Raw genomic sequence first — 24,613 nt, 5'->3', positions numbered from 1 at the left:
TATTTGATGCATGAAATTTTAGGAAAAGTCCTAGCAGTCTCATCAGTCCATATTTGGTCTACTGTTAAAGACACCAGGTTAGAAACCAGGAGAAAGTGTATTTTTATTGGTAGCTAGAAACTATCTGGAATAATTCTGGGAATGTAAACCCCTCCATTGAAATGTTTCTTCACTCGGGAAGCATACCAGAAGATTTTTGGACAGGTCATGATTTCTAAGCCTAATTTGCCTCTTCTGATAAGATTAATTTTATCCCTGCTTAGCCTCTATGTAAACAAGCTCCATCACATGAAATGTCATAGAAAAGCCACCTTGTTTTTCTGACTGGTGTTATATTGAGTTGTGACAGCTCTGCTTTGAAAATAACACAGATGTGCAGACTCTAATTTCACAGTTCTACATAACTTTTTTTTCTTTTAAAATGCAGATACAGCTAGTAATCTTGGGCATGTGCTTTCAGGAAGTCTTAACTTGTAAAACAGGAAGGTTTAAAAAAAACCCTTTAAACACAAAGAACCTTGTCCCTTTGAGAATTTGAAAAGAAAATGATGTTAACAGAATAAGTATTCAACCCTGTTAGACAGCAAATCTATGGGTTATTTTTAAGCTAATTACTCAGAATTAAACAAAAGGCTTAATGCCTTTTCCCTGAACAGGAGCTGAGGTCAAATTAAATGAAGCTGAGACATTGTTTTTGTTGAACATTCAGGCTTAAACAGATCACATTTGGCAGGGTTGGAACTGTGCCTATGGTACCAAAGTTGTACTAAGCAACAGTGATGTGTGATTTTTGAAAACACTTGCTTATGCTGAGAGAAAATGCAGATGCAAAAAAGACTACTTATGCTCTGTTTCTACCAGTCTTCAGGAGTTCTCAGCACTTCTGTATAGATGGAAGACAACTACTTACTAGTAATCCTGGACTTTATCAGCAAATGAGCAGTGAAACTTTTAAAGTAAACCATGCATATTAACCCCACTGTAAAGAGTTAGCATGAGCAAACACAGTGTATGTTCTGGGAGAGACTAAAATGAAGACAGATGTTTTATAATGTCAGATGTTTGATACAGTGATCTAAAGCATTCTTAATTCTATATTCCTTCTTATAAGAAATACTTTAAAATGTAACTCTCTGTCTCTGCATGCATAGATAGAGATGAGATATAAGTTTATATTTAGATAGAGATACAGATGTAGATAACCAGTGTTTAGAATATGCTTTAGTGTTCACAAGAGTCAAAGCCAGAAGAAATATTAAAACGGATTTGATAAATGATTACTAGAAAATGTATAAATATAATACAGATAGTGCTCAACTGATGACCACAATTGAGCCCAAAATTTCTGTTGCTAAGTGAGAAATTTGTTAAGTGACTTATGTTTCATTTTATGACTTTTCTTGCCACAGTTTTTAACTGACTCACCACAGTTATTAAGTTAATAATAGGGTTGTTAAGTGAATCTGGCTTCCCCATTGACTTTGCTTGTAAGAAGGTTGTAAAAGGTGATCACATGACTCTGGGACGCTGTAACCGTCATAAATATGAGTCAGTTGCCAAGCATCTGAAGTTTGATCATGTGACCATGGGGATGCTGCAACGGTTGTAAATGTGAAAAATGGTCACTGTTTTCAGTGCTGTTATAACTTTGAACAGTCACTCAATGAACTTGAGGACTACCTGTATATGAATATTGAAATGAATGATTAATTCTGATCCTGTTAAAAGTAAATAATTTGAATTTGTTTCAGAATACAAGTTAGAAAATTGTAATTTAAGGATGTTTATTATTAATTATTATTAGTTAACTCATCTAGGCAATTTGGAAGGCTGAGGGTGGGCCCGAACCCAGCTCTTCTCGGTCCTAATCTAAAATCTTAATTACTTCACCATACTGATTAATTTTGAAATGAAGAGCTTGTAAAGGGAAATGCAGAGTGGTCTTAATCCTGTGTATTAAGAATATGTTGAACATAGGTTTTTTGCTATTCTTTTATGTGTTTTGCACAATTTTTATTTCAATCTTTGAAATTCTGTATATTTTATTTGCAAAACTGTCCCAAAATGTCACATCATAGCATGCCTCAGTTTTGTAGCGAAGTAGAGTTGTCATGTAGCAGCCAGTTGAGAAAAATAGCATGATTTCTGTAATGGCATCTGATGAGTGTGCCTGGTTTGAAACAAGAACAATGGAGCAAGAATCAGAAGTTCTTTTGCAGGTTTAGGATTGGTTTGTGTATATGTCTTTGGCTGGTTTCCCATCTTTACCGCCTTGATTGAATTGTCTCCTTATATGTGGTCATGTAGGTTTGAACTTTAACTTTATCAGTACATTTTGCTGGAATTTCTGGAATAGGAGTAGAATATGAATGAAAATTGTATAGACATGACTGAAAATACCTATAATTACTTTAAGCAGACATGTGATCCCTTTCCATCCCAAATTGTCATAAACATAATTGCAGTAGCTGGTCTTTAATATCTGAAAGTTGCTTTTCCTGATTGTTAATTAGTTTATCTCTTTAAACTTTAGGGGAAAGGTTTTTTTTGATAAACCAGTAGGCATAAAATATAGACTTCCTGATTGCAATCTTATAACATTATCATAAACTGTTTTCTATTCCTGTTTTCAGTATCATGAACACAGTATCCTGTGCAAATTAATTCCTTTCTTTTAAAGTATACAGTTTCATGAGAATAAAATAATACTGTTTATAGTATAAGATTTTCAGGTACATGGGAGTTATAATACCTGTGTCTTGAATGCTAGGCTCCATGCTTTTTTCCTCATCCAGATCATTATTTTGTCCTTGTTTTTAATTTTCCTTGACAGATGTCTTTTTAAACATATCTTCATATTAATATTTGTATGTGTACTCTACAGGTAAAAAACCATATCTCTGCAATTTTTCTGGAGAAGATGCATCTGGGACAGCCATACAGCTCAATCAGGCAAGAAACAATAGAGAAAAAAATGCTGTGGAATCTAAACCAGAAGTGCTAAAGGTGGCATCTACACCACAGGACAAGATCAAAGAACCTTTTCCAAAATATGTGGATTGCAAAATTTACCCTGATTCAAAGATGTCAGCATTTCAGCAAAGTTGTGATTTTCCTTGTTCCAGTAAGACTGCCGCTGTGAGACTGAATTTGCAAAGCCCATTGGAAATTCAGCAGAAGCTCACTAAAGAGAGCCTTGTAGAGATGAATGAACATTCTGTGCTCAATAAAGATACAGAGATGTCTGAAAAGACTCCATTAGATCTAAGTGAGAAATCAACTAGGGCTGATTCATGCCATACAAGTTTTACCTCAACCTTGCAGGCTGCTCTGATTGTCCACCGATGTCCTTACTGCAGTCATAAAACTTACTATCCAGAAGTCCTGTGGATGCACAAAAGAATTTGGCACAAAGTTAGTTGTAATTCTATGGCTCCTGCTTGGGTTCTTCAAAATGAATTCAAGAGTATAAAACATAATTCTGTTTTTATGGCAAGAAGTGGGCGCACTGGACCACCTCCGGTACTTGGTGGGAAAGAATGCCAACCTTTGCCTATAGCCAGATTTACACGTACTCAGGTGCCGAGTGGGTTGTCAGGATCCAAAAATAATTATTCTGATATTGCTGTATCTCCTAAGCCTGGGGCTATGGCAAAAGATGTACCATCCACTGGGGGCTGTGGTCTGCAACCATCAGCTATTGATGGATATAGACCACCCAAACTTAATCACACTCACGAACAATACAGTACAGTAGCCCAGCAGCCCCAATTAAAATCAAAATTTGATGTGAACGCCAAATTGATGCAAACGGGAAGCTTTAGCAGAAATTCAACGCCTTCCCATACAGTGATATCTAAACCTAGTCCACAGCCCTCCAGTAGCAGAGAAACAGAAAAGTACATAGTCCCTCAAGTAAATGCTGGATCTGCGCCTTTAATCAAGCATTGTACTCCAGATACAGGGAAGGCCAAATTTTTATCTCCATCTCACTACCACCCTCTGTGTAAAACTGAGCCATGCGCTACTCAAGAACCTCCATCAATGCCTCAGCAAGAACGTACAGCCAAGAGGGAAAGTGAAATGAGAGCATTGATCAATTGTACTGGAGGATCCAGAGCAAGTCCTTTGATGCAACCTCAGCCTGTTGCAGCAGGACCTCCTCCACCTGTACATTCCACCAAACAGGAGCCATCCCCTGAGGGGCATGAGAAATGTTTGGATATTGTAAACATCTTAAAGACCTCCATTCCAAAGGATCTGGCTACTTTCTACCAAACCTGGGGTGCCAATAGCCCTGTAATGGACCGTGCTGGTAAGAATCCTAAGAACTGTCTTTCCAGCATATTTTTAAATTCTTAATATTTTTTTTCTCCTAACATAAGGAATTCCACAAAACACTTGTGTGGTTACTGTCTGTGTTTGATAAGGTTATATCTCCTATTTAACTGTCCTGTCCTGCATCGGATCATTTAGGTGGCTTACCTGGGAATAACACTGCTATTGAACTTAATGGCATTTCCTTCTGATAAAAGATCTGTATGGTCTCAGTGCTAAAATTCTACCTGCAATTAAGTGCTAGATTCAGCCCCCCCCTTTTTTTTAAAAAGGGGGGAGGGATGCTTGAAGGTGCTTGGGAGAATTCCCTCTACATGAAATGCCCAAGCAGAAGTTACAATATCAGATTTGTATCCAATCTAAAATGGGGGGCAGGAATTTGTGTGAGAAATGATTATTTCAAGAAAATTGCAACTTTATTGAAAGTTTAGAGTGCAAGGAATTTTCAGAATTCACTGATAGATTTGTGCTTTGGAGATAAAACAGATCATAAAACATTGAAGATAGAGGGAAAGGAAATAATAAAAAACAATTCAGTATTAGGACAAAATAATTTTGGCTAGGTTTGATGTTTGTTGGATTTTCAGACTCCAGTTTAGCTGCTAAAATCAGAACAGTAATGTCTAATTTGCAAAGGCCCCTTTCTGTGTGGCAGATTTGAGCAGAAGTTTTGGAAATTGGATAATTTCAGATTGATTTGAAGGATATTTGACTCTGCATATCTCAGTCCTACAACCCTGCACCATTATTATTCTTTATTTCAAATGGCTGTGAACTGCAAAGTAGATTTTTATAGCAAGCAAAAACAAGTTATATATAGCAATATTTTCAGGCATAATATCAACTATCACTTTAATATTTAAAATGGGAATTTATTAAGGTCTATTTATTAAATATGCTGAGCCTTCATGTGTGTGATATGATAGCAATAATGAAAGAGTGTCCCTGAGCATATGCAGAGCTCTATTTCCACTGTTAGGTTACCAGAATTTCATAGCCAAAACCTAGGATTAGCAATATCTAGTGGGCTACCATGACAGCAGCAGGAGAAAGCAAAGAAGATCGAAATTCTGGAGAAGATTTTGAATCTAGGGTTAGCTGGAAATCTTGACCAAATACAAGGCTACATATAGCATTCTCAGAATTTAAGATGAATTGATTTAACCATAAGATAAAAGATAAAAGAATGCAGCATTTAACACCAATGACTTGTCTTCCCTAAGTGATTTATTAAAATTTACTTTTTTTTCTTGTTTGCCCAGTGTAAATATTTTTGTTGCTTAGTCTCCTAGATAAATATAGCTCATTTCCTCATGAGCTAAATTAATACAGATTTAAATATTAACCAGTTAGAAAGAATAAGACCCATTTTTGGGGAAATTCCTTGCAAATGTGTACATACCTTGAAGATTTATATAGTAAGTGTGTACGACGTCCACTGAGCAAAAGGAAATTACAGTAGGTTTGCCAAGATGTAGAACAAAGAGATAAGTATTTGATGAGTTTTATCCAGGGCAGCTGTTGGTAAGAAAATATCCTTAAAATATGGCATAAACATTTGATTTGTAAAGGATACTGTAAAACTCTTAGCAATTATCTGTAAAGAGCTGTAGGACAGTATCTAATAGGTTGCTGAGAGTAAGGAAGTTGAACTTGAATTATTACCTAGGCAAAAAGGTTGAAACATTTTTAAGACCTGAGAAACAAGCTAATGTTCAAAACAGCTTGGGCAAACACGTCCCTAATCCATTGAATGATAAACTAGAGGAGAAACAACGCAATCAGACTTGCAGGATTTTGTTCTTATAGCCAATCCCAATACAAGTAGCTAATCTTTCTGCAGAATGGATTTCTTGGTCTGTTCTATCTAGCGGAACCTGCCTAAGAAGTTGCAGTGAAAATGTATATCCATTTATCTTACTTATTGAAAACTTTATAAGGGCCCCTTCTAATAATGGAGCTCCTACTACATAGGTAAAAAATTAGTTTTTTTAATTTTGCATTTTTGAACTAAAACTTATGAACTAAAACTTAGTTCTTTTTCAAAATTCAGTTTTTGGGCTCTTCCCCATACAAAAACATGACATGTACAAAAGCTGTATACAAAGATTTAGGAAAATAATGCATGAAAATGCATCCTAATAGACAAAAATGTGTGCAGAATCTGAACATTAAGCAAACTTGGAAACAAAAAACACATGCTTATTTGGAAAATGACCAAGGAAAATACAAAAAAACAATGATTCAAGACAGGAATAAGATGAAAGAAAAAAAGAGAAAATTAGATTGACAAATAATAACAATGAGAAACCACTGTGACAGATTTACTTATCGTTGACTACTATTTGGCAGTGCCTTTTTTATGTGAAGTAAAATCCACTTGCATTGTGATGAATCTGTTCTTTGGTTCTTCCCATGTCAACGTTCCATTTCTGGAATAACTAATGCCAGGATTAGGAACATTTTTCAGAAGATGATTTTTTTCTGATATTAATTTTGGTCAGTAGGAAGCAATCACATGTTAGCCAGTTCCCAAATTAAGGCAATAGAATGCTTGGACTTCAAGTCTTCCCAAATTATTTTAGCCATAATGCCATGTGCTGACTTTTGGGGCTGTTTAGGCTGCAGCCATAAGAAACTCTCAGATGCTGATAGTAATGCCATTATACAAGTTAGGACAGCTCTCATTAACGGGACACACTATATAGGTAGTCCTTGACTTACAACAGTTCATTTAGTGACCATTCAAAGTTACAGTGGCACTGAAAAAAGTGACTTCTGATAGTTTTGCATACTTACAACCATTGTAGCGTCCCCATGGTCATGTGATCAAAATTCAGACATTTATGACATTTGCAGTGCCCCATGGTCACGTGATCAACTTTTTCGACCTTCTAACAAGCAAAGTCAATGGGGAAGCCAGATTTACTTAACTAATTTAACAACTGCAGTGATTCACTTAACAACTGTGGCAAAAAGGTCGTAAAATGGGACAAAATTCATTTAACAACTGTCTCACTTAGCAACAGAACTTTTGGACTCAATTGTGATTGTAAGTCGAGGACTACCTATAATTTCTTAGCATGAAATACGTTTGCTAAGGAACTAGGTAAACAATTTAAGCCAAAGACTCAGGTTTTGTTGCTAAATTAGTCATGTTGTCCCAAGTACCATGCAGAAATACACATGTGCCATTGATCTCGAAGGAAAATTGTGGATTCTGTAAACAGTAAAAAAGCAAGAATTTACAAGAATGCAAAGTAAGGAAAATACGTTGATTCATACATGTATAGACTAGGGTAAGAGCATAATTGTTAAACTAAAGTAGCATAGTAACTTCATCTTCTGTTTTAAAAGTAGAACCTAATCACAAAACAATTGAATATTTTCTACAGCACAGTTGTACGGTGTTGTCAAATTCTCAATGCACACTCATTGGGCAGTGAGTGCTTTCTGCGAACACATTGGCTTTGTCAATCCTAGTAATAAACCTAGGAATTCAAAAATTTGTCTTTGTGTTACTTCACTTTTCATTTCCTTTTCTGATCTGCATTGAATCCATGGCCAGTGCAGATCTGCTTGTATAACAGTGGCCACTATTTTGCTTTATCGAAAATCTCATTGAATGCCTGGAAAAGATCACTAATTATGTCTTCATTTAACCTTCACTCAAATTGGCCAGACTTTGTAGACCTTAAGAGTTAGTTTATCTTTTTATTTGCAGATTGTCTTATTCAATAGCATTTGTTTCCTCCTCCCCCTCCTCCTCCTCCCACTTTTTTTTCTTTCTATACACATATGAACATACACTTAGGAGTCTTATTCATCTTTAATTTAAAATATTCAGTGTACTTCTCCTTTGCAACAGAACTTTATTGCTCCCTGTAGAGCATTCCCTTATGAATGCTTTAGCATGCAGTAGAATTGGGGCAGGTTTGGAACTTTGGCTTTTACATTTTAAATTGTCCCTCTGTTCTCAGGAGATAAGTGCACAATTTTGTTTCCTTCTAGTAACACAGCAATTTTCCAATCCCTTGGAGAAATAGTTACAAGTACCACCAGACTATCAGTGCAAGTTATTAGCATTTGTATTGTGTTGGGCATTCACAAGCTTTTTGCTTTCTTAAGAATGTTGTTAAGAAAACAGCACCCCCACAAGACCAAGCCCAGCCTTTCAGATTCTTCAGGGGTTATTTTTCTATTTTACTATGAGTGTTATTTACAGCTATCATAGTATTAAATGTGACACAGGCAGCATGGCAATTATCCTTTCTAGTTTCACAGGAATTACTCTGATGAGAATCTGAAATTTATGTAAATAAAAGTGAATAATATTTATACACACCTGCACCCGTCACTGATGGAGGTATTGTGATCTATATAACAAGTTCTGCGTAAAGACATCTTTAAAACATTAATGTTGTTTCTCTTCTAACATTGATCTTGCCTATTATCAGAATTTATCATTTATCATGCACTGTTCAAATGCATCATCAGTGAAGTTTTTTTTTTAACAAAATGCATAAACCAGCAGTCAGTAGGCTGAATGACTGAACATTTCTTTCTCTCACACACACATCAGCAATAGCATTTTTTCCATCATTGAATTAAATGAAAGTTTGCTGCCACTGATATAATGGGAGATATTTCTTTTGCAAATCAGTACAAACTTTATACATGTGGGGGTTTAGCCAGGAGTCCTCTTTGATCGTGTGATAAAAGCCATTTTGTCAAGAAATGTAACTAATAGAATGCCAAATATGGGATATATTCAGTGGTTATTGTCTGCCCTCCCCAATTATCTCATGTGAATCAATCATACCTAACACTGATCTCATGGTTTAACGCTAATCATACACAGTATCGTTTAATTATAAAATCTCCAGCCATGGTTTCTGAGCAATTGCCTTACGATGGCCCTTTCGACATCAACTTATCCACTCTGGTTCCAGATGTGGTTCCAGTCTTGAATATATACCCAAATTTTCAGGTCATAGAAGACAACTAGTTTTGCTGGCCTACATCTACTGATTGGCTATTCATAATGATCAAGCTGTATTTCATTTAGCCATTATTGAACTTCTTGCTGATAAACACTGAAAATTTCCAAAGAACTTGAGAGATTTCCAGAGCAGAGCTGAAAATCATATTTTTAAGCATTTTCCTACCTTTATTTTTAGAGTCAGCAGTACAACATTCTAAACACATTTCTGGAGCATATTGGCAAGGAGATTCCTATGTGGATAGCTGTTACCAACTTGATTTTAAACTTCCCTTTGCATTTTTTTCCTACATATATTTGTTTAATTACTTTAACATAAAGAATTAATGAATAAATATTTCTTTGGATTATTTCCTCTGCACATATCTGTTAATGTTATCGCTTTCCTTTAGAAGAGATTGTTCTCAAGCTTTCCCCTTGCTACTGTCTTTTTCGTCGAAAAATAGTCATTAAAATATCCATCATGTACAATTGCATTGCATCAGTTAATTTAAGAAGTAAGAAGTATATGACAAAACTGTTGCCCACAACATGACAGAAATTGGTATAATTGGTTCTTGTGCAAAAAACTATTTTTGGCAGATTTGGCTTATTAGTTGCCCACTACACATAAGGTTTTGCATTGATACGAACAAAATCCCTCAGTTTGTATGATGGCCTGTTCTACATCTTAATGACAGTTTACATGGATTTTTTTTATGGAGATAAGCAGTGCAAAAAAAAATGTTAGTGTGGCTTAGGAACCAAGTACAGTGCAACTGGAATAATTCCCAGTGTATTGAGAATTATCTATCTAGGCTAAGGACCATCATTACTAAGTGATTTAGTCATAACAACCAAAAGGCCATAGATTGAAATGGCAAATGTGAATTTATTGCAATTAGTAATGATTATGTACATTTAGTCAACAGTGAAGAAAACCAGAGACACCTAAAATGTATATATCAGAGGGTTTTTTTCAGTAGTAGCTGAAAAATGTGCCTAGTTTGATTGGATGAAATAAAACAGGGACACTTCCAAACATTTCTCTAAAGTGTTTCTTGTAATTGCACACGCTGTATTTGATGTCTGCTGCAATAGAAAGTCATCTCTGAAAACCTATTGATATAGTTTGAAATACTGATGCAACATGCAATGCATTCCACTTTAGTCAAAAAGGAAAGGGTTAAAAGTATTCTTTGTTTTGTTCTTTTCTGTAAAAAAACTGCAACTCGTTGCTACTTTATCTTAATCATGGGATGTCATTACCAGTAAAAAACAAAGCAGAATTACATGCACCTCACAAAATTCTTTGCATGAAATCATTTCACTGCTTCTCTACAAGTGGACTTCGGTAAAGGTTATCTAGAATTGCCTCCCATCCATCCATCCATCCATTTGTTCTGGAGGAAGGTGAACAGGCTGAAAGAAGAGGGCTTATCACCAGGAAAACGATCAGGAGAAAGGAAGGAAAGAAGCAAGGGCAAGGATTAGCACTCTAACACAAGACTGATTTTATTTTCTCATTGCTCATGCCCCACATTTGGAAGTTAAGATTGAGATTGGGAAGCTGGAGTAGATCTCTGAAACATACATTAATTCAGAATAGCAATTTCAGATACAATAGCAAACCACAATGAACACATAGCAAGATTTACAAACCAAGTTCAAATCATGGTTACAAATGTTTCTAGTCAATTAGAACAGTAGGATAGATAAAATTAAATACTTCATCATCTTCAGCATTTAACACTAAGGCAGCATTCCCATATATATTATATATATATTGTTTTTAAGCTGCCCAGAGTCACTGAGAGGGAGTGGGTGGCCATATAAATCCAATAAAAAAACAAACAAATGTAAATAAATAATGTGGCCTTGCTGTTTGCATGTGTATGCTGGCGTGCTTACTATAAATGTTTCTGGATTGTTTTTCTAAAGGACAGTTGTCCCAGGGGAAGTATTTTCAGTTTATACAAAGCTAGATATTAATGTAGTTGGAATTGATTTGTATGTTAACTTTAAAGCTTTACAAAGCATACATTTTATTTCTCTCCTTAATTTTCTCTTTTCCTGCACCAAGTATTCTAGAGCAGTTTCAGAACCTTGAAATCTTATTGTGACCATCTCTCTCTGTCTCTGTCTCTCTCTCTCTCTCTGTGTGTGTGTGTTGTGCGTGTGTTTTAAGGCAGGGAATATTAATACCAATAAGACCTTTCCATCCGTTTAGCAAAGATTATATGAAACGTCTTGAAAAAAAATAAATAACCCAATAAAAGTCAAATGTGTCCTTTTTGATCACAGTAAAAAGACACAGACCAGCCCTTTAAGTCAGATATTGTAAACTGACCTTTGGGGGAAAAGAAGAGATTTGAGTCATTTTCCATAGATGCTAAAGGCCTAGAAAATCCATTTATGAAAGGCTGGCAAAGGACTGCTACCTTGTTGTGGTCTCAAAATGTCCATAATGACACTTTGATTCACAGATGTCTTCTCTTTGGGCCTCGCAGATCTGGGGTCAGAATTGTATCAGTAGGCAGGAAAGGTAGGGCTAAAGGTCTGATCCATTTATGATGGCTTCACTCATTTTGCACTTCTTTCCAAGCCTGCCCCAGGGATGGGGGTGGGGGTCTGTAGGCTGAGGGGCAGTCAAGCTCTGGTTCTACTCACTTCCTATTATCCATATGACTTGTCTCCACCACACTGGAGTCACTTTGATTTGCCAAATGTACTGCTTGACAAAGCGGGGTGACGCTGAAAAGTGGATCCAGCTGCTATGAAAAGCGCACACCTGACATGCCACTCCTGGTGCGGGCACATCACGGGGAACATTTTTTAATTCAATGTAATTTATGCATTCTTGGAGTCCTGTGTGTGTGCCTGGCCTGTCAGCCAGTGCCTAGATGAAGGCTGACAGTTGTTATCCAGGGCCTGAAGGTAATCTCACATAATGACACATTAGACATACTAATGATGTTTTCCTCTGGCATATTGTTTTCTTCTCAACTTCCCTTTCTCCTCTCTTTTCCCTCCCATGCCCCCCTCCCCTTTTCTCTCCCCCACAGGGATGCTTAGGACACAAACGCGCCAAGGAGACTATCTCTGCATAGAGTGTGGGAAGGGCTTCACACAGCCAAGCCACCTCAGGACCCACATGAGGTCTCACACAGGTATATTTCCTTACGTGTCTTCTGGTGGGATGAAGGGACGCCCTTAGTAACAATTACGTATTAATTTCCTGGTCACCAATCTATTTTTTTTTTGTTTCTTTAAAGCTTCTCCATTTTACACCATTTCAGATTTGATTAGCATTTCATGTTCCATTTCAAGTACCTGAATTCTCCTCGCCTCTCTTGCAAAACGTTGCATTGCTGATTAAAATGATTTGCAGAGTTTTCTGTTTTTTTTCTTGTTTTATTTTTTAAAAAAACCTTTTAATTAGAAAGCAGAATACTCTGGAATGAATATGCTAATGAAATCTGTTGCCGCTGGCATAAATTGAAATCAACCCCCCCCCTTTTTGAACTGAACAGAAAGGTTTCTTTCTCCTTGCTGTGGACTCCAATAAGTCTGGGATTTGTAATTGTTTCTTCAAAAACCTTACCCCTCATCCCACCCCTTAGGATGGTCCAGGATAAATTTCATATTTAGAACTGGGGAACCTTGCAAGTTAAAGCTAATAGCCTGTCTGCACATCTTCATAACCACATATGAGGAAATGAGACTGGATCTCATTTTTCCTCTCTCTTTGAAGAAGGGTGAGTGATGCATGCATAAGACATTTTGCTGCAAAATGACAGAGGCCAAATGGTAAGTAATTCAAGAAGAGGGTCCCTTTACGTACACACTGATAATTAATGTTGTCAGTGATTGCTTTCTTCAGCACTGAAGTCTGAATTAAAAAAGGCAGTGCCCTTAGGTTCCCATTAGCAGACTCTCTTACAGTAAGTGTTACGGTAAATTGGTATTTTCCAGCTATAGGCAAAGAGTTGGTATCTTTGCTTCTTCCCATCCTCCCCTCCATGTGATTAATCTGTAATGGAGTCAAATAATGTACACACACTAACGAAGCTTGAATGTTCATCTGTTAACAAGCCCCCTTGTTCCCACAGTGGTATTTGAGTCTAATGGACTCCGAGGTACTGAAGTTCACACCACCTCCGCAGATGCCCCAAAACAAGTATGTTTTACAATTAATTGGGTATTTGGTTTTTAATGTGATAGTCGGGGGAAAAGAAAGTTGCATGGAGATACTCATCAGTAAAGCACTCACTGTTTAGGTAGCTAGAGAGTAAATAATAATCTTGCCTCTGTTTGTTATATTTTTAAGAAAAACTTAAAATGTATGGACACCTTTGTTCATATTGACTAGAAATTATGATCAGTGTATTGTGATTACCAGTCAAATGCTTATATTGAAATGGAGAATTTTTACACTGTGCACTGAACAGCGCATACAGTTATATTGTTTCCAAGTAGATAGTTTAGTATACAGATAGTCCTTGACTTAACAATAGTTTGCTTAGTGACCGTTCGAAGTTACAAAGCACTGAAAAAAGTGACTTACGACCGTTATTCATTGCAGCATCCCCATGGTTACCTGATTTACATTCGGATGCTTGACAACTGACTTACATTTATAACCTTTGTAGTGTCGTCGGGTCATGTGATCCCCTTGGCCGACCTTCTGACAAGCAAAGTCAATGGGCAAGCCAGATTCACTTAACTATTGTGTTACTAACTTAACAACTGCAGTGATTCACTTGATAAATGTGGCAGGAAACGTCTTAAAACGCCAAAGCTCACTTAACAAATTTCTCACTTAGCAACATAAATTTTGGGCTCAATTGTGGTCCTTAGTTGAGGACTACCTGTATACCTAGTATATAACTGGAAATGGGGCAACAATCCAACTGTGTTTTTCTGAAGAGTATTCCTATCATGATATTATATAGCTCTTTACCTTTGAAAGATACTTTTCTTTCAATCTGCGTGGACTCTGTGTGGTGGTGTGTTTTCCTCTGCTGACTATATACTATATTTTCCTTTCTTGAGAATGACCTGGCTGTCCTTTAAATTTTCTTCATTTTCACTAATGCTGTAAGCTGTCCTGAACATTGTTTCTTACTCTTGCATTTTGGGGGGGGGGGTTATATTTATTGCCAGTCGGTGCCAGATTATCTTTTTCTCACTAACTCATCCATGCATATGTGGAGTTAACATCTTTCACAAGCACTTGCAGTTACTAATCCATGTTCTTCCTCCAGTCACTTATTAACAGTTCGGGAAGCACTGTTATTTGTATAGCATCGTTTCCGTGACAGTATTTTTTGCCTGTCGACCAATGAAACATATGCACCATTGATTTGAGTATGGTAATAGTTTGTGTTGGAATTGCCATAGTCTTGAGCTGACTTAGAAGGGCCTGTCCATACATCATATAGACAATAGGAGGTAATCCGTGCTCTGCAGTACATTTACCAATGGAATCATTAACAGCATATTGAGGATTTCTATTTCTTCTCTGCGTCCTTCCCCGATTTATGGTTTGTTCCCAATATAATCCAGTGCCTAAGCTGGCATATCTAAAGGATGGTCTATTTACATATGAACATTTACCGTCAACCATAGGAACGCCTTTCAGGTGCTGTAAATTGGTGTGATTCAACAGATGAGAATGTTACAGAGAGCTTTCTTTGTGGCTGTGCATGAAATATATATAAGAGCATCCTCAGGGAAAGATTGTCAACAATGTCAAATATGGCCACTATAACTGGGCAATGAAAGCCCTACCCCTTTCAACATGTATAAATCCCATAAAGATACAGAACCCTGATTGCTGATTGTGCCTGACATTTTGAAGTTGTTCACTGCTCCTCCAGATGTCCCTGAATGTAGACCTCCTTATCCTCAAATGGCTGGGCTACTCCTTTGATGGTTTTCTCCATGTTGCAGAGAGCTTTTTTTTGATAGGCCTTCACCTTGTTTAGCTGAAAGATATTTTGCTGATTTCTTGGAGAATAACTTTAGTTATCTCCTTTTTATGTCTTTATGTGTTGTTAGTTATTTGGTATCAAAACCTTTATAAGCAATGGCCCATGCCAATCGCATTTTCCTAGTAAGAAAATGAGATGTCATGACTGGCATCTCCATATATTCTAATGGAAAGGAAGGCATTGTAGTGGTAAAATATGAGGAAAGAATTGTTATTTACAACAGAAATTGGCTGGAATATATGCTTGGTGCTGGAATGAGAGCACTATACTAGTCAGTATTTGAAAACAATTTGGAAAATATTTAGGCTTAATTAAATTCTTCTTCTATTAGAATTAAAACTCAAAATATTATAAGAAAATATACCAGAATGAATCAAATGTATACAAGGTAGTTACAAAGTAAATAAAAGGTGGAACAATGTGCTTACAAATTATTGCAAGGGAAAATTTGACATGAACACTTTAGATAATACATTCTTAGATTTATTTATTTTAAAATCAGGCTGATTGTATTAATATTTTTATAACCCATGCAAATATTCATGCTTTCAAAAAAGATAGGAAAATGATGAAGTCAAAAAGAAAATTCAGTCATTAATTTTATAAGATTTTTAAAATAATCTGTCCTCATTATGTAAAATAGTAGCTTTATCAAAGAATGAAATTTCAGTTGAGAATGCAGTAGAACTACCAACTTCAATATTTTTCATTACACGTTGAAAATTAATTTGCAAGGATATTTTAGTGGCATGTGCTGTAATATGCCAGAATTTTTTATCCCATGATTAATAGGTTATTTCTGATTATTGTGAATGTTATTTTTTAAATGGTTATGTTGAATTTAAGAATTCCATTAATCAAAATAATTCATAATGAATAATTGGCAGTCTAATTTGTCTCCTTTAGAACTGTGAATATTGCAGTACAAATAATGAAGAAACAGATAGGCAGAGGAATGCTGTGTTTCTTTCCTTTAGCTTATAGATCAGATATGTCAAACTCGCGACATCACGTGATGTCGCGTGACGTATCGGAGCTTTTTCCCCATTGCCAGCAATGAGATGGGCACGATTTCGTCGTGACGCATCCGGCCTGTGGGCCGGCAGTTTGACACCCCTGTTATAGATGATATAGTACTAAAAGCCTTACTTTTTAGCTAAATGTACACATATATCCATTTATCTCCATCATTATCATGATTTTTATTTTAAAAATGACACGTTTGTTTCTAATACAGACACCACGCTACAGTAATATCTTCTGAGATCACTTGAAGAAAGAGAGAAGACTGTTGAGCACTTAAGGCTAATTCCTATACTAGAGAGATGTAATGGGTTTTGGTGTTTTTTTTTTAAATTCTTCATTGCACAAAGCAAATTGAAATGAGCATAACTGTGGCAGCAAGAGTATAGCTCCAACACTCATATTTTCTTTAGTACAAAAAGTATTGTTGATCTGGTGAAAAAAGATCATGATACCTAGTTTCCTCTTGTCATTTAATTACACTATGTGGTGACTTTTACCACATCTAAATGTACCTGGATTTTTGCATGCTGCAGATTAGAATATAGAATATTCTTTATTATTGGCCAAGAATGATTGGACACACAAAGAATTTGTCTCTGATGCATAGGCTCTCGGTATGCATACAAGTAACAAAGTGATAAATCATAAGTTACAATCATAGATCTTAAGATACAACCAACGAAGTGAGAGTCATAAGATAGGAGTAGGTAATCGGAAGGATGAAGGTAATAATAATACAGCCCTACTGCACGGGTAAATATCCTTAGACTTACGACAGTGCTGTGGAAATTAGATGTTAAGCAGAGTGATGGCACAAGGGAAAAAACTGTCTGTGTGTCTAGTTGTTTTGGCATGCAGTGCCCTATAGCGGCGTCCTACGGGGAGGAGTTAAAACAGTTTATGTCCAGGATGTGAGGGGTCTGTAGATACTTTCTCAGCCCTCTTTCTAGCTCATGCAGTATACAGGTCCTCCGTGGAAGGCAGGCTGGTCACCTGGTTTTTTCCTGCAGTCCTAAGTATCCATTGAGGTCTATACCTGTCCTGTTTAGTTTCCGTTCCAAACCAGACAGTAATAGAGATACAAATGATAGTGTCAACGCTGCTAACATTGGATGTTCCATGACAGATAGATTCAATAATTCCTCTGTAGAACTTTGTCAGCAGCTCCTTGGGCAGTCTGAGCTTTCTGAGATGTGCTTATAGCTTATGTTTTTCACCACAAAGACAGGTTTCCAAGCATTAATTAGGTTGTCTTGGTAGTGTTGTCAACCATGTGGTTTGGGTAATCCAAGCAGAGTAGTCCCGTGATTCTTCCATTATTACAAGAGATAAGTGATATAGTTCTTGAACTGGATAGTGCAATCCTTTGAAATAATATTAATGTGAATTAATTCTGCCGGTCACCATATTTTTGCTTTGTTTAGGTTTAGAAGATCACTAGGGATACCGTAACACTGTAGTCTTTACTCAGGTTAATGCTTTCAAAACAATAAATTACCTCCTGAGTAGGTTTGTTGGTTAGAAAGAAACTGAAGACAGCTTTTCTAACTTTGTAGTTAGCTGGACTTTGAAGGGTTTCAAGTAACATTAGTGGCTGTCCGTCTGCCCTTTGGGGAATATTCAAACATTTGATATAAAGCTAGTGTTTGCAACCCTTTCCATCAGGTTTAAGAACATGTAGTCCAATCCCTGATTGAAAGGTGTTTAGTTTCTACCCAGTTACAATGACTTCACCTACCTGGCATCTTCATTATCTCAGTGAAACTTTAACATTTCCTTAGCTGCAACCTGTAATGGCTACAGTTCATCTCTTTTTCCATGTAAACAGGGAAACCTTCCACAGATTTTTTTCTTTTTTCAAAGCTTTCCGCTCTCTGATTTCATTAGCATTTGCTTTATGATAATGGGAACCTCATACAAGATAATTGCATTTTCTAATTTGGGGGGGGGGGGCTCTGCTCCAACCACAGCAATACAAGTGTATGAGAACAGAATCCTTAGCTTTTGGCTATGGCCACCTTTTCCGGTGTGGCCCCCCCACAGGGAGTTCTTCTCCCTTGCTCTGCTTAGAGAAGAATTCTCATTTCCTCCCATTTACTATCACAGCCTCTGGCCTTATCTTTCAGATGTTGTGGGACAGTGATAACTTCTTCCATGTTTTTGCTGCTTTTAAGTGAGCCTCCTCTGGGAGTGAATTACAGCTGGAACTGTGGTGTGCCCCTTCCTTGGAAATTTCTGATTAGGAAGGCTGTTCCCCATAAATACTTTAATTACATCCCCAAGCCAAGGTCTTTTGCTCCATTTCTGTCTCTTTTCCCATTCTTCCTTTTTCATACCCAGGCAAATGGGAACATACAGTTCCTTTTTTCTTCTTCTTAACCACAGAACATCTAATCACATTCCTCGTTGTACCCATAATCTGTCCCATCTGTTTGTTTGTGTGTGTATGTATATACGATGTCTTAGTGGTGTGTTGTGAAGTGTGTGTGTGTGTGTGTTGTTTTAATTTAATGATTAACATCTCCTGAGGTAGCTATGAAAAAAAAATACAAAGCATTTCTCTTGGTTTATTGCATGAAATTCAGCATATAACTAAATAAGTTTTATCACATCTCTCACTCCGTTACCATTTATGCATTTCAAATATATGGCAGGCTGCACAGATGCTTCCTCCCTCCCCTAGTTGCCCCCTTTAATTTTGTTGCAAATCTTCCTTTCTCACAGCAGACTTTGACTAGCAAATGTCATGAATCTTCGGCCAGCCTTAATTAGGATTTTTCTAAATCTATTAACAAAGGACAGATACTTAATACATTATGTCAAGCAACACTGGCTTTTCGTTAGCTTTTCCAGGAGCTCCATAGGCACAGCTTGAAATTTACTGGGAATATTTTCACACGGTGGTTGGGTCCGATGTTGTGTTAATTTAAAATAGTCTGATTCCCTTCACCAGGGTTTTGGTTTAAGGTTAGTGCACGAGTGTAAGCTGTATTTTGCCATGCTGCTTTAATCATTAGCACTGAAAGTCACATTGTCCAGACATTCTCAGGATTCCATTGCCTTGAACTGCAAACTTGTGTTTGTTCACAATTTTATGTTGAGAAACATTGGCTTTCAAATAGCCCTTTCGGTTTGTTTGTGTGTTTTAACACATAGTTAATTTTTATTTGATACACATTGGTCAAAATTGGAGGGATTTTTTTTATGCCTTTATGAAAACTGAGTTTTATGTGGCTGTCTAACATAAGCGTTGAATTTTATTATCAGTGTGAATTTGTTTTCTCTATTGCCCACGCCTGTTATTTATAATAATATGATATAGTTACACCATGCCAATTTTTTTTACCAATGAAAAATAGACATCAGGGGTGGGCAACTATGGCCCCTTTATGACTTATGGACTTCAACTCCCAGAATTCTTGAAGCAGCCATGCTGGCTCAGCAATTCTGGGAGTTGAAGTCTGTGGGTCATAAAGGGGCCATAATTGCCCACCTCTGTTATAGATGATAATATGCCTTATTTAATTGAACAAAATCTTCTATTTAAAATGCCCTCTTTCATTCTTTGGGTTGCCCACTCTAAGTTTGAGTTTAAAGGTAAAGAAACTGGGACAGTCGGTAGCTGGTATATTAGCATATTTACATTTATATAGATCTGTGTTCTCTTTTACCTTTTTGGGAGTGACAGCTAGTTTTTCACAATATTGAAGAAGATATCACACTTCAGTTACATTCATTCTTCAATTTAGAAACATTGTTAGTTAACAATAGGTGGTATTTTAGCACATCTTTGTTATGTGGTGATTTTCTCACGTTAGACAACAAACTACATTTTTTAAAGTTATAATCGAGCTAGTCTTTGAACAATTTGGGATGTATATAAGGTTACTACAAGGGGCTAAATAGAAGGAAATTTAGAAGTCATTGCTATCAGCAGATGGATAAACATGTTTGAAAAAAGGTGTTTTTTTTTTGATCCATACAAAATTCCTACCGAACAGAATTATGCTTTTATGTTAGCTAAGATATAGATATGCTAAACAAGTTGAACTTTCTTTGAGGAATTTGAAATTAAATTATTGGGAATTAAGTGAAAAAACTGATCAATTGTTGGCACGTTGCCTGAAGCAAGGTAGCCAATAGAATATATTTTCTGATGTAGTAATAGAAGATGGTCAGAGATTTAAAATCTCTGAATCCATGAAGAATTGCAATATGAAGATGCAAAATTCCACTTGTAAATCTGCCAGAGATGGGACAAAAATGTTGTCCGTTTGTTTCTTTGTTTATTTTAGTTTGGGGAATAGGCTTAAGGTACCCATTTCAACTTTAACACCTTCCCTGCCCAGGCTTCTTGGCTTGGGTCTACGACAACTCGCCACAGCCAACTCATTGCGGGCCAACTTGACATGGCCAAATCACAGCAAGCAACTTGCTGCAGAACAAGAGTACACTAATACTGAAAAAATAGAATGGAGTAGAATCATTAAAGAAAGAATGCCAAAGGAGAGACAAAATGAAATGTGAATGACAAAAATTAAAATATTTTTAAAATTATTTTAAATAATTAAATTGAATTGTTGAATTGTCCCGCAGCGAGTTGTCCTATGGCAAGTTGGCCATGGCAAGTTGTCCCATGGCGAGTTGACCATGGTGAGTTGACTGCAGCGAGTTGTCCCATTTTGTCTTGGCTTATAGCAGCTGTCAAGCTTAGTGAGGTTTTTAAGGAAATGGTGCAGAGAACAGCATCTCTGAAGTGTATTTCAGCAACCACAGAACTTTTTCTACAGATAGAGGCTTACTTCTGTTCATAAAATAAACACAACATGTCATTAAATTGACTGCTCACATTTTGGGTTATTAAAAATTACCGAGATATTCCTCTTTTGTAATAGTATTTATTTAAGCCAAAAGACATGGTTGTCCAGGTATGTCCCAGTACAAAAAAGGAACTTTACTCCAGACTTGTCCTATTTGATGCCCTCCTAGAGTCATAGCCAGTTGTATGCAGGTAGTCCTAGGCTTAACAATTCATTAGGTGACTAATCAAAGTTACAACAGCACTGAAAAAAGTGACTTACGGCCGTTTTTTCACACTTACAACCATTGCAACGTCTCCATGGTCATGTGATCAAAATTCAGACACTTGTCCATTGACTCATATTTCTGACAGATGCTATGTCTGGGTGTCACGTGAGTACCTATTGTGACCTTCTGACAAGCAAAGCCAATGGGGAAGCCAGATGCACTTAACAACCGTGTTATTAACTTAATAATTGCAGTGATTCACCTAACAGTTGTGGCAAGAAAAGTCACAAAATGGAATAAAACCCACTTAACATCTGTCTCGCTAAACAACAGACATTTTGAGCTCAATTGTGGTCATAATTTGAGGACTACCTGTATTATGACAACTCAAATTTACCTGGAATTTGCCACTTGGGTGATTTAATGCAAACAGAAGTTTGTTCCTTTTTAGGCTCTGTGTCGGTTTCTTTCTATCTTTGTGATTTTGGGCAATGAAACCAGCCAGTTGCCGTTATTCGTATGAGTCATCACGGAGCATCCATGAACTTTAATCCATACCAAATTAATTTAGGAAACATCATATCATTCAATCATAAATCCCCTCAGATACTATAAAACTTGGCTCTCTGCTCTTCTTTCTAGTCTTTTATCCTTCTTCTGGCCATTGTTAACCTTTCCTCAAGTACTCCTTCAGTCTCTATTATTTGCTATTCTAATGCAGCATAGAGTTTATAGGAGCTTGATGGGGTATGCTTTCATCAGAGGTGATTAAAAATAATTCATTTTAATGGATTAGGTCACAGTAATAATTTGTAATGGTCATAAAAAAGGTAGCTAGAGCTATTTATTAATTATTAAATTGCTCAACTGCTGTAGTGTACAGAGCAAGGCAGCAGTGGCTATTATGGGAAACAAGAATAACAATGTGTTTTGCTTCTTTTTTTTCCCATTTAGGTGAGAGACCATTCCAGTGCAGATATTGTCCGTACAGTGCCTCTCAGAAAGGGAACCTAAAAACTCATGTCCAGTGTGTACACCGGGTCCCCTTTGACAACAGCCAGTACCCTGACCTACGGTTCCCATCACCTCCAAATAATTATTCCATCAACCCCTTAGAAGGCCAGCTGGAAAACATCTTTACAATCTCTCCAGTCCCTGGAGCCACTGTGTTATAGTGAGACTCAAGCTTTGTGCTTTGCTAGAAGAGTGATGTCTCTGAACTGTTAATCATTTTAAAATAAATGAAGAACCTACCCAAGATATATACAAATTGACATAGTAATCAGTCCCCACAGTTCCTTATTTCCTTTATAATAAACAGAAGAGCTGGCAAGCTTTGGGGTAGTGCAAAGCATATATATTAATCAAGATAACATTTTTAGACACTGGAAAAATTAAACGTCATATATTTGGAGGATGGCACTGCAACAGAATCTTCCCTCGTGGTGGCTTGAAGTTTTATTTTTATTTAAAGAAAACACACACGCAGGGTGGATTTGGGAATGTGGGAAGGAGTGATTAAGCAACTGTCACGCCCGGAAATACAACTTAAAAAAAAGAAGGAAGGAAGGAGTCATTCAGTGCTATGAAAGCCAAACTTGATGAAGGACAGAAGGGACAAAAGGGAGAGACTATCATTCTGCAGTGAGGTTGTTTCATGATAGTTTGGGGACCACTTCCATTTCCAGTGGGCTGATCCTTGACTGCACACCATTAATAGTATGTGAATATGGAAATTGAAAACACTTCTTAAGAAATGCTTCTCTTCTCACTTTGGCAAGACAAAAAAAAACAAAAAACAGCTGGTCAAACACTAAGAAGAAAAAGGGAAAAAAAGCTTCTGTGTTTTTCCTCCCCCACTCCCCACCCCCCACCCCTGGTCTCAGGGCTTTCCTGTTTGTTTAATTTGCTTTTTCTTTCTTTTAAAATGCAGTTTTCCATGATTTGTCACAAAGGAAGTATGTATGCTTTTAAAAATTAAATTAAAAAGAAAAAAAAACAGCTTTTTAAAGTTGCTGTTTTAAATGCTTATAATACATTTTTAAAAGCAGATGTTTAGGCAGATCTCTGGTTTTATGATACTGGAGATGACTGCATTTCTGTGCAGCAAGACAAGTACCTTTCATGGATCTTTCTAAAGTTTTGGAGAGGGGGAAAAAATCACTTCTTTTGTGATGGCAAGCTTCCCTAATCTAGTGTTTTTTAGATGTGCTGGAATTTCCCAGAATGCCCTAGCAAGCATGGCTGTTGGCCATGGTGGCTTGGAGTTCTGGGAAGTGCAAATTCAGCAAGTTTGGTGGCACAAGATGATGTGGCACGGTAATGACTGGAGTAACTGGGAGAGAAAAGGCGCTTTATATACCTCTTCTACAGTAACTTTTTAAAATGCAAGTTTTTAAAGGTAAGAGGGAAGAAGTGACAGGTTGTTCACACAGTGTCTGTCTTGTTCAAAAATCTATTCCACATGTACTTTTTTCTTCTCTTGCTATGACACTGTGTGATGGTAATAATTCAGAGTTTCAGATTTTGCACATACAATTTTATGCATCATCATCATCATCATCAAGAAAAAAAAATGCCTTGAAAATATTTGTGAATGTTTTTCTTTTGCAAAAAAAAAAAAAAAAAGCTTTACTGGTTTTTTTTTAATTGTAACATTTTTGTAAAGGCAGGAAATGGATTTTTAAAGAAAACTAGCACGCTAATTATATTTTTCAAAAAAGCAATAATTTTACATGTACAGAAATAGCACTAATCTTTTAATACTGATGGAGAGCAACCGTTTACTTCTACAATAATGGGATAGTGCTTTTTTTTCTAGAAGATGGGGTTACTCAAAGATTTTTTTAATATGTATTTTTTTTCTGTTCTGATTTTGTGTTGTCTATATTTGAATTGGGATTCTACTTGTTGCAAGTTACTTGACTGTTCTTGCCTTGCTGTTAACTATAATGCAGTTGTAATATTCATATATAATTTGCCAGTTTGGAATTTTTATTTTATTTTATTCCTCATACTTATGAACCAGCTGTAAGTCAGCTGTAACCCTGGATTAGTATAAAATGTCTGTGCAGATGTTGTGTAACTAATTAATTTGTTTTAAAGTTACCTTGCAGAATTTCACACAGACATATTCCAGACCTCCCTTTTTTCATCTCCTGCATCCCACTTCATCCTCATTTCCTTCAAATCATCTCCTTTTATGAATCAGATAACACCAAACTATCCCTAACTGGTCAATTAG

General features: G+C 36.6%; 1 protein-coding gene across 1 annotated transcript; it reads left to right on the top strand.

Moving 5' to 3' along the window:
• Positions 1-2,879: 2,879 nt before the first annotated feature.
• Positions 2,880-22,911, top strand: LOC107287835 (zinc finger protein 516). Its single transcript, XM_015816386.1, has 4 exons — positions 2,880-4,315; positions 12,385-12,489; positions 13,432-13,499; positions 22,324-22,911. Exons 1-4 carry the CDS (start codon positions 3,085-3,087, stop codon positions 22,381-22,383), a joined length of 1,464 nt encoding a protein of 487 aa, XP_015671872.1. The 5' UTR covers positions 2,880-3,084; the 3' UTR covers positions 22,384-22,911.
• The last annotated feature ends 1,702 nt before the right edge of the window (positions 22,912-24,613 follow it).

The sequence above is a fragment of the Protobothrops mucrosquamatus genome, unplaced genomic scaffold, assembly GCF_001527695.2.
Source record: "Protobothrops mucrosquamatus isolate PMUCROS unplaced genomic scaffold, P.Mucros_1.0 scaffold441, whole genome shotgun sequence".
NCBI lineage: Eukaryota > Metazoa > Chordata > Lepidosauria > Squamata > Viperidae > Protobothrops > Protobothrops mucrosquamatus.
Note: the sequence above shows the minus strand (reverse complement) of the source record. Positions and strands in the feature narration are given on the sequence as shown.

Coding starts and splice junctions, on each gene's coding strand:
- LOC107287835 (XM_015816386.1), top strand. CDS start 3,085: ATGTCAGCATTTCAGCAAAGTTGTGATTTTCCTTGTTCCAGTAAGACT. Junction 4,316..12,384: donor CCCTGTAATGGACCGTGCTG/GTAAGAATCCTA, acceptor TCTCCCCCACAG/GGATGCTTAGGACACAAACG. Junction 13,500..22,323: donor CCGCAGATGCCCCAAAACAA/GTATGTTTTACA, acceptor TTTCCCATTTAG/GTGAGAGACCATTCCAGTGC.